This window comes from Dermacentor silvarum, chromosome 4, assembly GCF_013339745.2.
Source record: "Dermacentor silvarum isolate Dsil-2018 chromosome 4, BIME_Dsil_1.4, whole genome shotgun sequence".
Lineage (NCBI taxonomy): Eukaryota > Metazoa > Arthropoda > Arachnida > Ixodida > Ixodidae > Dermacentor > Dermacentor silvarum.
In genome coordinates this window covers 65,532,929-65,545,346 of record NC_051157.2, presented here as the reverse complement: position 1 = coordinate 65,545,346, position 12,418 = coordinate 65,532,929, and the positions used below count along the sequence as shown (strand labels likewise).

General features: G+C 47.4%; 1 protein-coding gene across 1 annotated transcript; it reads right to left on the bottom strand.

The window, feature by feature from the left end:
- Positions 1-1,802: 1,802 nt before the first annotated feature.
- On the bottom strand, positions 1,803-6,975 carry LOC125944971 (uncharacterized). The gene is made up of 2 exons (XM_049666453.1): positions 6,868-6,975; positions 1,803-2,211 (listed from the first exon to the last, which is right to left on the bottom strand). The coding sequence occupies exons 1-2, from the start codon at positions 6,973-6,975 to the stop codon at positions 1,870-1,872; spliced, it is 450 nt and encodes a 149-aa protein (XP_049522410.1). The 3' UTR covers positions 1,803-1,869.
- Between the last annotated feature and the right edge of the window lie 5,443 nt (positions 6,976-12,418).

Here is a 12,418-nt window from a genome sequence, read left to right as displayed (position 1 = left end):
GTGGTGGATAATGGAAGCACAAATTATAGTCGACACGTCTTGGTAAACGGCGTACCAGGGTGACGACAGCGGCTGCTTGACGACAACAAAATGGCGACAGAGTGTTCGGGATCACTTGTGCTTACGTGCGTTATAGGGTTGAACGTGAATCAGGAAAAAGCGTACGCGTAAATTTATTAACTATATAAACCAAAAAAATATATTTCCCGAACGACATTTTATTTTCCTGAATAAATACTCTCGAACCCAAACGCGGGGATTTTATTCTTTATCTAATGAAAGTGTTGCTTACCAGAAGACGGATAAAGGGAGCTTTCAGAATACACTTGCTTCCCGCTTGCAACCTTCGCTGTAAGGAAGCATGAAGGCTCGTCACATTAGTTTAGGAAGAGGACAAATGTAAATCAGGTGCCAGAATTTGACTCTTAGCAGTTCCATTCCGCTAACTTGGGCTATCGCTAATTTAACCAGCCCTACTCCCCTATTGGTCATCTCCGCTGGGGTTCTGCCACGGGGATGCCTTTATTGCAGTTTACAATTTTATTTGGGACAATAAATGATAGCCTTGATAAATTGTGAAAATTATCTATTAACTTTCTCATTTCATTCTTCATGCTAAATTATCTCATTTAAAAATTTATTATCGCTTTCCTGTCATTTCTGCCGTTTTTTTTCCCTCACCTGCACTCAAGTACTCTAGGTTTTATTTAGGTTATAATCTTGTGTAGTCTAATTCCGTGTAGTCTGCAAGGGCCATTATTGGTAAACAGAACAAATCCGAGTCCGAGTCCTTTAGTCCGAGTGATGCCTCGAACTAAAGGCATCACTCGGTAAAGTTTTCTTTTTCGCTAAAAGAGATTGCACGTGCACATCTGTGAAAGTTTACATGCTGCACTTTAGGTACTACGTCACGTGTTCATATGTGGCGTTCAGGAGGTCGCCTCAGGGTCACACGTGTACTTCCCATGGCGGCTCGCGGCTCGTTATGACTTGAACTCTAGCCCCGACTGTATAACAATGCATTACCAATATGCCTTACAAAGAAGTCCAACCTCGATTGTATAACTTCATGTATTACCAGAATGTGCAGGAGGCATTCGCCTTTTTGTGTTACAAGAGTTTGCACTTGATCGCGTGAACCTAGCAGGGGAAAATGCATTCTTTAGGGATAGCGATTGGCGCATCCGTACATTAAAACACTACAATGAGAGGAACACCGGAAACCAAAGCTCAATCATTCGCGATCTGTTTAGTGGACACAGTATCGCCACTATAATCGTCAGCGCAGACTGCCGTCTCGTCACGACTTCGCATATGCGCCTTCGTCGAGGTCTGCCACATTCGTAGCCACCTATCATGGACCGCTGTAATATGCTCCGCTTAATTCAAATTTTATCGACCACCCTGCCAACTGGTCAATTTTCTATGTCGTAGACTTTGAGCGGGAGACTATAGAGAGAGTAGAGTCAACCTTCTCGCATCCATTTTAATCGTGCCTATGCAACTCGCCCTTCCAGAACACGGCTCACATTGAGCTTGAGTATATATGCTTTCCGAACTAAAGCGCGAATCGGCTCGGAAAGAAATTGCAATGAAATAGCCTTTTCACGTGAAATTTTTTCGTTTGACATCAAGAAAAAGTCTCGGGAAGGTACTTAGCGAATACGCCCACATAGTGCCCAGTGACATCACAAGAGGTTTTTTTTTTGCGGTTTTTTTTTTTCTTCTTTTTTTTTCACTTTCGCAATAGCAGTCTGTCGTCCAGACATCGACGAAGGAGGCGGTGGAGTGCGTATGCGCAAAACTCTCCTCGCTTGCGTGTCCCACGACACGCGAGGCGGCCAAAGAGATCGCCGCACGCGAGGCAGGTCACTTTTTGGTGAGTGCATCTTGGCTGGCTGCAGGAGCGTCCTGAGCCTCCCCCGCTTTCTCGCCCTCGGCGCCTGCCTCGCCCTTCTGCCCGTCGGCACCGGCGGCGTCCCCGGCTGCGGCCTCGTGAGAGCCCCCCTCCTCAGCACCGCCAGGGGGGGCGACGGGGGCGTCTCCAGCGGGGGCGGCCCCGCCATGCATCTTTTTCATGTGGACGACGCCAGCGATGACCCCCCCAACAGCCACCAGCGCGCCGAGGATGCCTACGATGGCCAGGAAGGAGAAGCCGCCTTCTTCTGCTTTCGACTCGCCAGTGGACGAGCTATCGCCGCTATCCTTTGCCTGCATGATTCGCCATTAAGGGTAGGCTTAACGTCTGTGGCCGCATAAGAAAGCTGTCAGACATTCTCAGATGTATGCAATGACAGCAAAGCTGAATGGGAAGGTGTGTGGGAAGTTTACCCACCTTTTGCAAGTCCTATAGGGGACTGTATCTCCACTGCCAGAAATATACTCGACTTTGTGGAAGAATCACTATATCCGCTGCAATTCCTTCACTATACATACATGACCATTTTCAAGTGCGTCTTGATTCTATTGCGATAGCAATTATATGGATGCTCCAGGTAAATTTTCACAGTCATCGTGATGTTTTGAAGTATATATACATATACATATATATATACATATATATATATATATATATATATATATATATATATTAAAAAGCGGCAACCTAGTGTCGCGATGACTGTCGAATGCTTTTAGCATCGATTCCATATAGCGACAACGCACTGCCACTGTCAAAATGAGTTATGTATGAGGCATGTACTGCACCGTTCTCTTTCGCACTTGGCTAAGGGCGCTCGGCTCCATCTAGGGCCGCCGCCACGAAGACTGCGCATGGCCTTTGAAATGCATGGCGCATTGGGGCGTTCGAACGCTAAGAAACACGTCACGAGGCAACGGGGCTGCTCTCGCGCGCTTCTTTCTGCGCAGGCTGCGCCATCTAGAGGCACTGCCGAGAAGTCTACGCGTGGCCTCCGAGACGATAAACGTGGCGCGCTGGTGCCTCCATGCAAACACTGGGAATTGTTCCCCTCGCTTGCCGCATTTTCAGTGGCACACCTATCATGCCTCAAGTTGGCCAGAAGTTTATTAAAGAGCGGCACATACCCAGTCCATTCATGGCGCAACTCGCTAAAGCGCTTGCGTAGTTGAGAAGCGGCATATACCCACTACATCTGTGGCGCAGCCTGCTATAGTGTCGGGTTGCTGTCCTTGAGAAACCCTTGTGACGTGGGTTCGATTCTCCTCAACAGTGGATACATTTAAGGGATCGTTTCGACATTGTGAGCAGCACATTGCCAGTGGCACATACCTTGTTACCTAAGTTGGCGTCAAAGACTTTCGTTGAAGAGCGGCACACGCCTACTGGCACATACCCGCTGACTAAACTTAGCATTAAAGAGGTTCGCCAAAGAGTTTCTTCGAACAGAAGTGGAGTGAAAGAGGTTCGATGAAGAGCGGCACGTACGTACACATTGGCACATAGCCAGTTACCCAAGTTGGTCCTGTGGTTGGTTTCAAACCCTGTTCCCTCAGTACAGCAGCCTTCGGGTAGTCGACCCCGGACTACGCAGTGACCCAGGTAGGCGGGAAAACGGTTACATACATACATACATACATACATACATACATACATACATACATACATACATACATACATACATACATACATACATACATACATACATACATACATACATACATACATACATACATACATACATACATACATACATACATACATACATACATACATACTACATACATACATACATACATACATACATAGCCTCGGAAAGTGCATCAAGTACCCTAAGAATGCTAACACATTAATAAATAAAAATAACAATATATCACAGCCCCCTTCCCCTCCGTGAAGATGGTCGAACAGCGAAGCTGTGTTAGTTACACCGAGTGTTACGAGTGTTACATGTGCATGTGTTGCACGTGATGCAATTGCGTAAACACTGGTAAACACAGATCTACAACACGAACTTATTGCAACGTTGCGAGGCGAGAAGATGCAGCAACCTCCGACGCTACTCGACGACTGTCCAGTTCTCTGGTCGAAACCTGCCGAGCCGCCGCCAGAGGCATCGGCTGCAGTTACGGACACCGCGCGCGTTCGGCACGAACGCGGGGAAACGCGGACGGCGTCGGCGGCAGCTCTACGCGTTGCGCTTTATCCGAAAGGGCGCGCCGCACGGAAACTTCACTTATCGCCTCTCCTCCTCGCGCGCAGCGCGGCCTCTCATTGGTCGCCTACTCCTCCAGCGCGCCGCTCCTCCTCTGCTGGTCCCGTGACCTGCCCTCTCCCGGCGCGACTGTCCTCTCCTGGTCATGTGACCTGCGTGACGCCGGACAGACGGCACAGAGCCGACTAAAAACAGTTCCTCTGTTAATAGTTTGAACACCATTCGAAGAGTTGTCGTCATCGCCATCGCTCCTGCTGCCACCCACTCAACTTGTCACTCATACCCACTATTGCGCATTGGCCAAGAAATCGGTGGACCGTTCCAAGTTATAACCAAAAATAAACCTTCAGCGCTGCTATAAAGTAATAGTAGGAAGTAATAGTAGGGAGAATGAATACTCCATAGTTGAAAAGCACACAGAAATAGTCCGCTCTTCCCCTAGCCGAAAATGGGGGTAAGCGAAGCTTGTCCTGGGTGCACATTGTGTGACGGTTATGTTTCTTGTGCGTAACGTGACCGTGACCAAGGGAAGGTCAGGTGCTCGGCGTTGGCAGAGTGCCGCGGTTTCAGCGGCTCGCACCATAGTATCGGTCCGTCGACTACGCGCCCTTTCACGGGCGATCTTCCGTCGGGACTCGGCGAGAGCTGCCCGTTGTTCGGGGGTACGCACAATGCGCGGCCATCGGTTTTCCTAGACTTAACTGAACGGAAACGAAGCGGGCGCAACGCGCGAAGCCTTTTCCCGCCCTTTCCCACTCCGGAGGAAGTGAAACGGCTCCGATTGGCTGAGGACGTAGCGTGAGCGCACTCCTACGCAACTGCACCATTCCTAATGACTCACGCTCCATGGAGCCAGAGATTTAGCGTTACATCACCGGCGCAGGCTAGCGTATACAAGCTTCGCTTGAAAACATTGACTCTGGCTTAACTCAGTTATGTCTACGTGTGCGTAGCGATAGGTACGGTTAATGTTATTGTTTAGCTTGGTTCTCTCTACGGTTACATCTTTATGGTTTAGCTTCGTACGTCTGAGTGTTTAGGTTTGGTTCTTACCTCTCGTTAGGTTATGGCTACATTAAAGACTAGACATTTTTAAAGTGTAACGCATTTATTTTGAAAGTCTTCATTTTGTTGTATCTCAATTTCCAAAAAGACGGCCCGATTGTTGGTGAGGCGAGAGGGTAAGGGGTTGTCGTCCATTGGCTTGAACACGTTTCGGGTGCTATCCTCATCTGAATCCACTCGCCTGGCCGCTTCGTACTTACGACGGTTCTCCAGTCGTGCGGCGCGTTCTTCCTGCGTCTCCTCGGCTCGCTGCCTCCTCTTGGTTTCGTTCTGACGACGAAGCCTGGCTTCTTTGAGTCTCTCCGACTCACTTTCCATATCTGCCGACGAATCCCACCGAGCCGCCCTTTCAATATATACGATGCAACGCCGGCTCCTCCTCTGTTGCTACGTGGTTTCACCAGCTCCTCCTATGACGTCATGCCAGATGTATCCGGCGAACGCTTGCAACACAACTGCGGCGGCGGCGGCGTGTCGCCGCGCCGTGGTAACTCGAGCAGACGACGCCTGATGGCGTGGCGAGCGGCGCTACCAGCTGCGGCGGTTGCTAGGCAACGGCTCAGCTAGCGGTGCGGCCACCGGCCACAGCGAAACGGCGAGAATACGGCCAATGTAGCTCTCGCTACAAAAAATGAAAACCTGCAAACTTAACAGGACCATTCGGTTGGACTCCGTAATTCCTGGACCTAACCTAACCTAACCGTCCATATGGCTGAATCCCAGAGTAGAAGCGCCAAATGAAAGAGCCCAAGCGCAACGCTAAACCTAGCTGTCGCTGTCAGTGTTTTGCGCTTAGTGAGAAACTGATAATGGAAGATCACCTCTCCAACCATTGCAGAAGCTGGCCACCGAACAGCAAAGGATTTTCGCAATGGGGTGAAAGCAACGCATAGTCGGCTTGCTGCTTGATAACGTGGCAAGTTGAGCTTCTAGGTAAAGTATGAAAAAAATATCTCTCTGCATAGCCACTTTGAAGGGATAATAAAACTCGTATCAAGGCAAAGAAAGCACATGCGAGTGACACATGGTGGCGCTACAGGCGAAATGAACCCGACGTTCGAAAGTTAGAGACTTGAGGCTAGTCACACTCGGCAAGCGTCACATGTGTAACTGGGTAACTTGTGTCTGGAAGCGGGTGGTTGAAACTCCGTCGCTATATTCCCACCTCTTTTTAAAGGAATCCGTTAACACTGCGCGGATCCTTTTCTTTTATTTGCGCAAGAGCATTAGCAAGAAAGCCTGGGCAAACTAAAAAAAAAAGCGGTGAGAATGAGGTAACAAAAACATTTTAAGTAGTCGGGTGGCATTGCATGTAAACTGCATGAAATAAGCATGCATAATTCAAACGAAAACACTTTATGCAAAATGCTCGTCTTCCTGTCTCTCTCCCCTGTATAAGTTTGCTAATTAAGGTTTTATTGCAGTATATATATATATATATATATATATATATATATATATATATATATATATATATATATCACGTAATTTATTGCGCACACGAGTTTTTTCAACATTATCTTCCTTTGGCTGGCGAACACATACAGCTATTAAAATTCCGTATTTTTCGCATATATCGTGGAAGTACTTTCCAAACCCGTCGATATGAGAAAATCAAGATAAAAGAAACCGGCAGTTCGACGGATAGCAAAAGACATGGTCAACTTACGCATAATTTCATTTCATTGCATTTGTAACCGTCGCCGCAGCTGCTGCAAGGCTCGCCTTTCTTGTACACCGGAACCCCAGTCTTCAACCTGCGAAAAGTGGACGTCATCGTCAGATCGCTACCCTGACCGCGTGCGTGCGTATTTAGAAAAACGGCAGGATACTGAAACCCACCATCGAGAATAACCCGCGGCTGGCACACATGCACAAATTTCAGTGGTTAACGAAGTCTTTTAGTTGCGTCTACTATGCTCCATATAGTTTACAGAGCTAAACGGACACTATTCTCCGTTTCGTGCATAGCACGAAACGCTGCAATGCTAGAGAATTTTCGCATTGCTCGCGTTTGCGACTAAAGCATAGGGCGGCGAGATAATAAAGAAACACATACCGGATAGGTTTTCTTATTCGTGTGTAGATTATACAGAATTTGCAAACATTGCTAGTGGCAAATAGCATGAGCAGGATTACTCGGAGCAGCCGACATTCCTTGCAGGAGGAATTGGAATGCTTAAATAAAAAAAAAAAGTTGATCGGTGAAACCATTTTTTAGCTAGTTGGACATTGTTATTTCTCATGCTAGTAAATTCTTTCTGTTCCAGAAACCCTATAGCAACAAGTGAATTTTAAAAATATGCTTATAAAAAAGAAAAACATGGTGTACTTCATCACAGCAAAACATTCAAGAAACAAAGCGGTTGTCTTTAAAAGATACGCAAGAGCAGTTTCGAGAGGGTGGGGCTACTGGGTAGGCAGAATAAATTGTCGAATTCATCCCAATTAGAGCCCCGCGCAGAAATAGGCTAAAGTATAGGCTCACAATGTGTAAGCAATAAATGTATCATAAGGAAGTCAGCGATGCATCGGACATGCGACGGGGATATTTTCATATACGTGGCGCAACAATGGGAATATGAGTACTGCGGGCTCCACTGAAACGCTTGGCAAGAAAGGGAAGCTAAGTTTTGAAAATCTACCTTTAAGAAGGCGAATAAAGATTTAGAGTGGATAATCTGCACAAGAATTTTCGACTTCCTCTATCACTCGTTGTTCGGATTAACAAATGTTTAAAAAAACGGAAATGTTCAAACATGCTAGTGATACAGAGCGAAATGCAATCTGCGAAGGCAATGGCGGAAAGGTCACGTGTGAGCAGCGCGCAAGGACATCATAAGCGTCTCAAGGGGCATTGGACGTTACGGTTATCTTTTGCGGGAGAAAGTGTGACAGTTTCGCTGATCCATTGATGAGCGATTCTGTGATATCGCGTATAATTTAGTGAGCTCATGAACACTATTCTCAGTAATGATTTGAAGGGGGTCATAGAGGACATTGGGGCCTTTATGTGAGTCGCTCAACAATGTATTTAGGTGTATTCAACCAACATAGAAATAATTTTTATTCCAAATTCCTCTCGAGTTTTATACATGTCTTACAAACAGATGGATAAGTGATTTTACTTTCTTGGAGGCTATGTTGCTGGCATCAGTCATCATATACGTCTTCAAGTGCAGAAGTTGCGGTCCACGAACCGTTCAGGAAGTATGGTCGACCCCTTTACCAAAACCAGTACTGGCTTCACCACGACTACTGTTTTAATTATCTATTTTCTTTATCATGTCGTCGAATGGCTATTACATTTCTTCATATTATCACAGAGAGATGAAGGACAATGTATTTGCAGATTATTTACAAATTATCACAAAGCAACCAAGATGGCCTGCAAGAACCCCGTATCATCTTCGACACATTTGACCATGGCCGTCGCCTCCGTTTTCCTCACAGCACTGCGGCAAACTTCGGCAGCCAAAGCGCCAAACCGGTGCCTGCTAGAATGTGGCCGAATGGTATGGCTCGAGGCGGCCAACGTGGAATGAGTGAAGGACACGACGTGGAAGGATCGAGTGGGGCTATTTCGTAACAGTGACATCGATCACTTGCCACAGGACGCGGCAAAAGCCGGCATTTCTGGAAATCAGCTTTTCTGTAAGGCCGAAGCTCCGATACAGATGCTAAAAGAACGAAGTCGCCAACAATAAAGTCCACACCATGATGACGGTTGTCATAAAGGCCCATCTAGCTTATGTGTGACGCCGAGAGGCAAAGGTGGGCAATCATCTGGTGTCCTTTGTAGCTATGGCAGTGGCGACTCGGGCGTACTCAGTCGGTGACTCGAGAAGGCTTGGAAGGTGGCTATCGAAAGACAACGTCGATTCGCATCCAAAAAAGCACGTGAAAAAGAGAGTAATAAGAGGTGTGAAGCGAATATTTGTACGCAAATGTTTTGAAAGGCTCAAGAATGATATGTGGCGCAAGGTTAAAATCGACGGAAGAAATAAGAGGAGACAGAAAAGAAAAAAAAGGCATAGGCATAGGAAACAATAGGCATAGCAGTGTCCCAGTCGCGTTGGCCTGAGGAAGCATATATCAAAAGCATATTAGCGATTGTTCGATTCATGCGTTTCGTAAGGCCGTTCAGTTGGGGTCTATAAAGGGTGTTTGGTTGTCCCATCACCCTTCACGTTAAACCCGCACGTTTAAGGGATAAGATGGAATCGTCGATGAGTACCAATGAAGTTATCTTGTTTGCCGATCTTTTGTGGCACGTAAAAAAATGTTAATAGCTGTGACAGACCACACGAAGAGTGCATTAAATAAACTTTAAAAGCTTAGGCTCTCAAATTTTCTTGTCAGATATTTCTCTGAGCCCAAGGTGGTCATAATTATTACACACTCTTCAACTACGCCTTTTCTCATCGCACGTGTAGTTATAGCTCGCCTTCGTGTGCAATAAATTGTTATAGCCTCATAGGTAGGGTTCTTACCTATGGGACAAGGCAACATCCTTTATTGGTGTAAACTGTTTTAGACTGTAAGCCTGTGTTTTGTGGCACAGGAGCTGAGCAAGTAGCCGATAACACTAAATAAGAAGTTGCGGTAACGGTCTGTGAGAAGTTGGCGAGGCGTTCCATGGTGCAAAATTGTCTTGCACCATTAAGTCAGCCACGTCTACTGCGCAACTGGTCGGAATAGCTCGCGCGATGGCGTAACAGGTAGAATATTCAGTGATCATGGCAATCCACTTATTCCCACCACTCGAGACAGGTACTGAGCCGAGGAAGTCGAGACCAACACGATGTCAATCGACTGAAAACTTCCAGGAGGAAATAGGACAGACTTTTACGACGTTGGCACGACTCGCACACAGGGACATAACGCCACATGGAACGTATCAGTCCAGGCCAGAAAAAAAATTGTCGAACACCGTCGAACGTCATGGAAACACCGAGGAAGCCAGCAGTGAGGACAATCATTGCGTTGCGCGAGCACAGTCACCCAGAGACCACAGGGGACGACGATAAGCAGTTCCTTGCCTCTCCGGGTGCATGTTCCGTCGATATAAGACACCGTCGAGGACAACAATGCGAATTGGCGGGTTTGAAGTGTCTAAAACGCACATGATTTGAGAGATCTCGTTGGAATGTACGGCGCTGTTGCTCGCCACTGATATGGCGAAACGAGGAGAGCGAGGAAACGCCGGAAGTTGCATCATCGGTGTCTGGGGTGCCGATGAGCTGCCGCGACAAGCTGTCCTGGTGTATCGGGGAAAAGGGGGTGTTTAGCGAAAGGTACTGGGATTGATGTGCATCACCTCCGCCACAGTACCACATGTACTGAACAAAAATGTATTTACAGATCACTTACTAAGTATCACGAAGCAAACAGGATGGCCTGGAATCTCCGCGTCGTCGTCTTCCGACACAATGACGATCGTCATCGGCCTGCTCACAGCACCTTGACAAAAAATACTAAGGGTCCCATATGCTAGAGCTACGATGACTTCAAGGCAGGGGCGTAGCCAGAAATTTTTTTCGGGGGGGGGGGGGGGGGTTCACCGGCCCGACCGGGGGAGGGGGGGGGGGGGCAAGCTTCTGCTTTCCTCTACGTCACGTGATCGATAATAAATATCGGTTGTTTAAGCGGACTATATACATGTATATCAAAGACATGGGACCGCCCCCCCCCCCTCACGTGTGCGTGTGCTTGTGAAGAAATTAAGTAAAAAGTAAAGTAAGCTCAGTAAATACAGTAAGTACGACAGGTGCAGTGGGCGTTTGGAGCAACGGTCTCTCATCGCGCCACTGAATTGACCAGTCTTCGAAAACGCATCATTGACACGACCCGTGCGATCGAAGCGTAGATGGCGTCGTCCTCGTCGGGGCGAAGTGCGTTTCACAAGTCAAGGACGGCTATACGCGTGAAAATGCACGTGTGACCAGGCTATACCTACTCCCATAGCAATAGCTTGTTCGCTGCGTCTTTGCGCTAGAAAACTTAAATACGCGCAAAAACGCGTAAGGCTTTTTTTTTTCGTAGCTTTCGTCGCCCTGCTCCCTCATACGAGAGGGTTGCATTTCCTGCGGCAAGTGCATGGGCCGCTGTGTCTTCCGCTGTGTGCGAGCGTGCAGCCGTCATTGCCTTTACGTCAACAGATTCAGAATTGTACAGAATATTTCACCGCACAGCATAGATATGCCATGTGTACGCATTTTAAGTAGTGCGTGCAACTCATTTCTGCTTCACTTACGCCGGTGCAAACAGGAAGCGGCCTTGTACCTCACAGAATCTCGACTGATTGGTGTACTAGTGATGCAGGAATGAACTCCGGTCTTGTTGAGTGCATAGTGCACATAATCAATTTTTCAGGACGCGTGAACTCCGACGAGAACTCTCAGCGCCTGCAACAAGAGTTTACTTACGCTGTACTACGCACAGCAGTAATTCATGCTTGTCGGCTGTCTGTTTCGTGCATTCTGTTGCGAGTCGGTAGAATTTCACTGCTGTCATCAACCCCTTCGTGTGTACATTGCTGGTTTGGGATTCCACAACAAAACAGCAACTACCAGCCTTCCGTAATTACTGGTTTGGGATTCAACAACACAACAGTAATTACCAGCCTTCCGTAGGGGCGCAATCGCAAACAAGAGACGTTTCTCGCGCAGACTAGATCCTGCGCGAGCGCGGCCTAACCGGCATCTGAAGGGAAGCGGCGGAAATGTATACCGGAGATTTCGACCACCTGGGGTCTTTAACGTGCACCTAAATCTAATTAAACGGGCCTCGAGTGTTTTCGCCATCATCTAAAATGCGGCTGTCGCATTTGTTGCTTCAGAATGCGGCCGCCACATTCTCGCCCAAAACTTCACAGAGTGTCAAAGACTTGACAAACACCGTGACAGTTTTTTTCCATATGCAGACATGATTCGCTGTAAATTACCAACCCAAACGGAAGGACCCAGGAAATTGTGATAGTAGCACCGGTTTCATGAATTATGTCAGCGCGAAGCGACGAGAACACAGGGTGGGTAAGTGGGGGGGGGGGGGGGGTTGCGAAAAATATTTCGGGACGCCCCTGCTTCAAGGCGAAAGCCCGAGCACCGCTAACTCAATGACACGACGGCCACTGTTTAGGCTTTGTGAAATTTCTTTTGACATTTTCTTTCTTTTCTTTATTCACATTTGTTTACGCTACGCATTATCAAAAAGTCATT

Coding starts and splice junctions, on each gene's coding strand:
- LOC125944971 (XM_049666453.1), bottom strand. CDS start 6,975: ATGACGTCCACTTTTCGCAGGTTGAAGACTGGGGTTCCGGTGTACAAG. Junction 2,212..6,867: donor GCAATGAAATGAAATTATGC/GTAAGTTGACCA, acceptor CGAATCATGCAG/GCAAAGGATAGCGGCGATAG.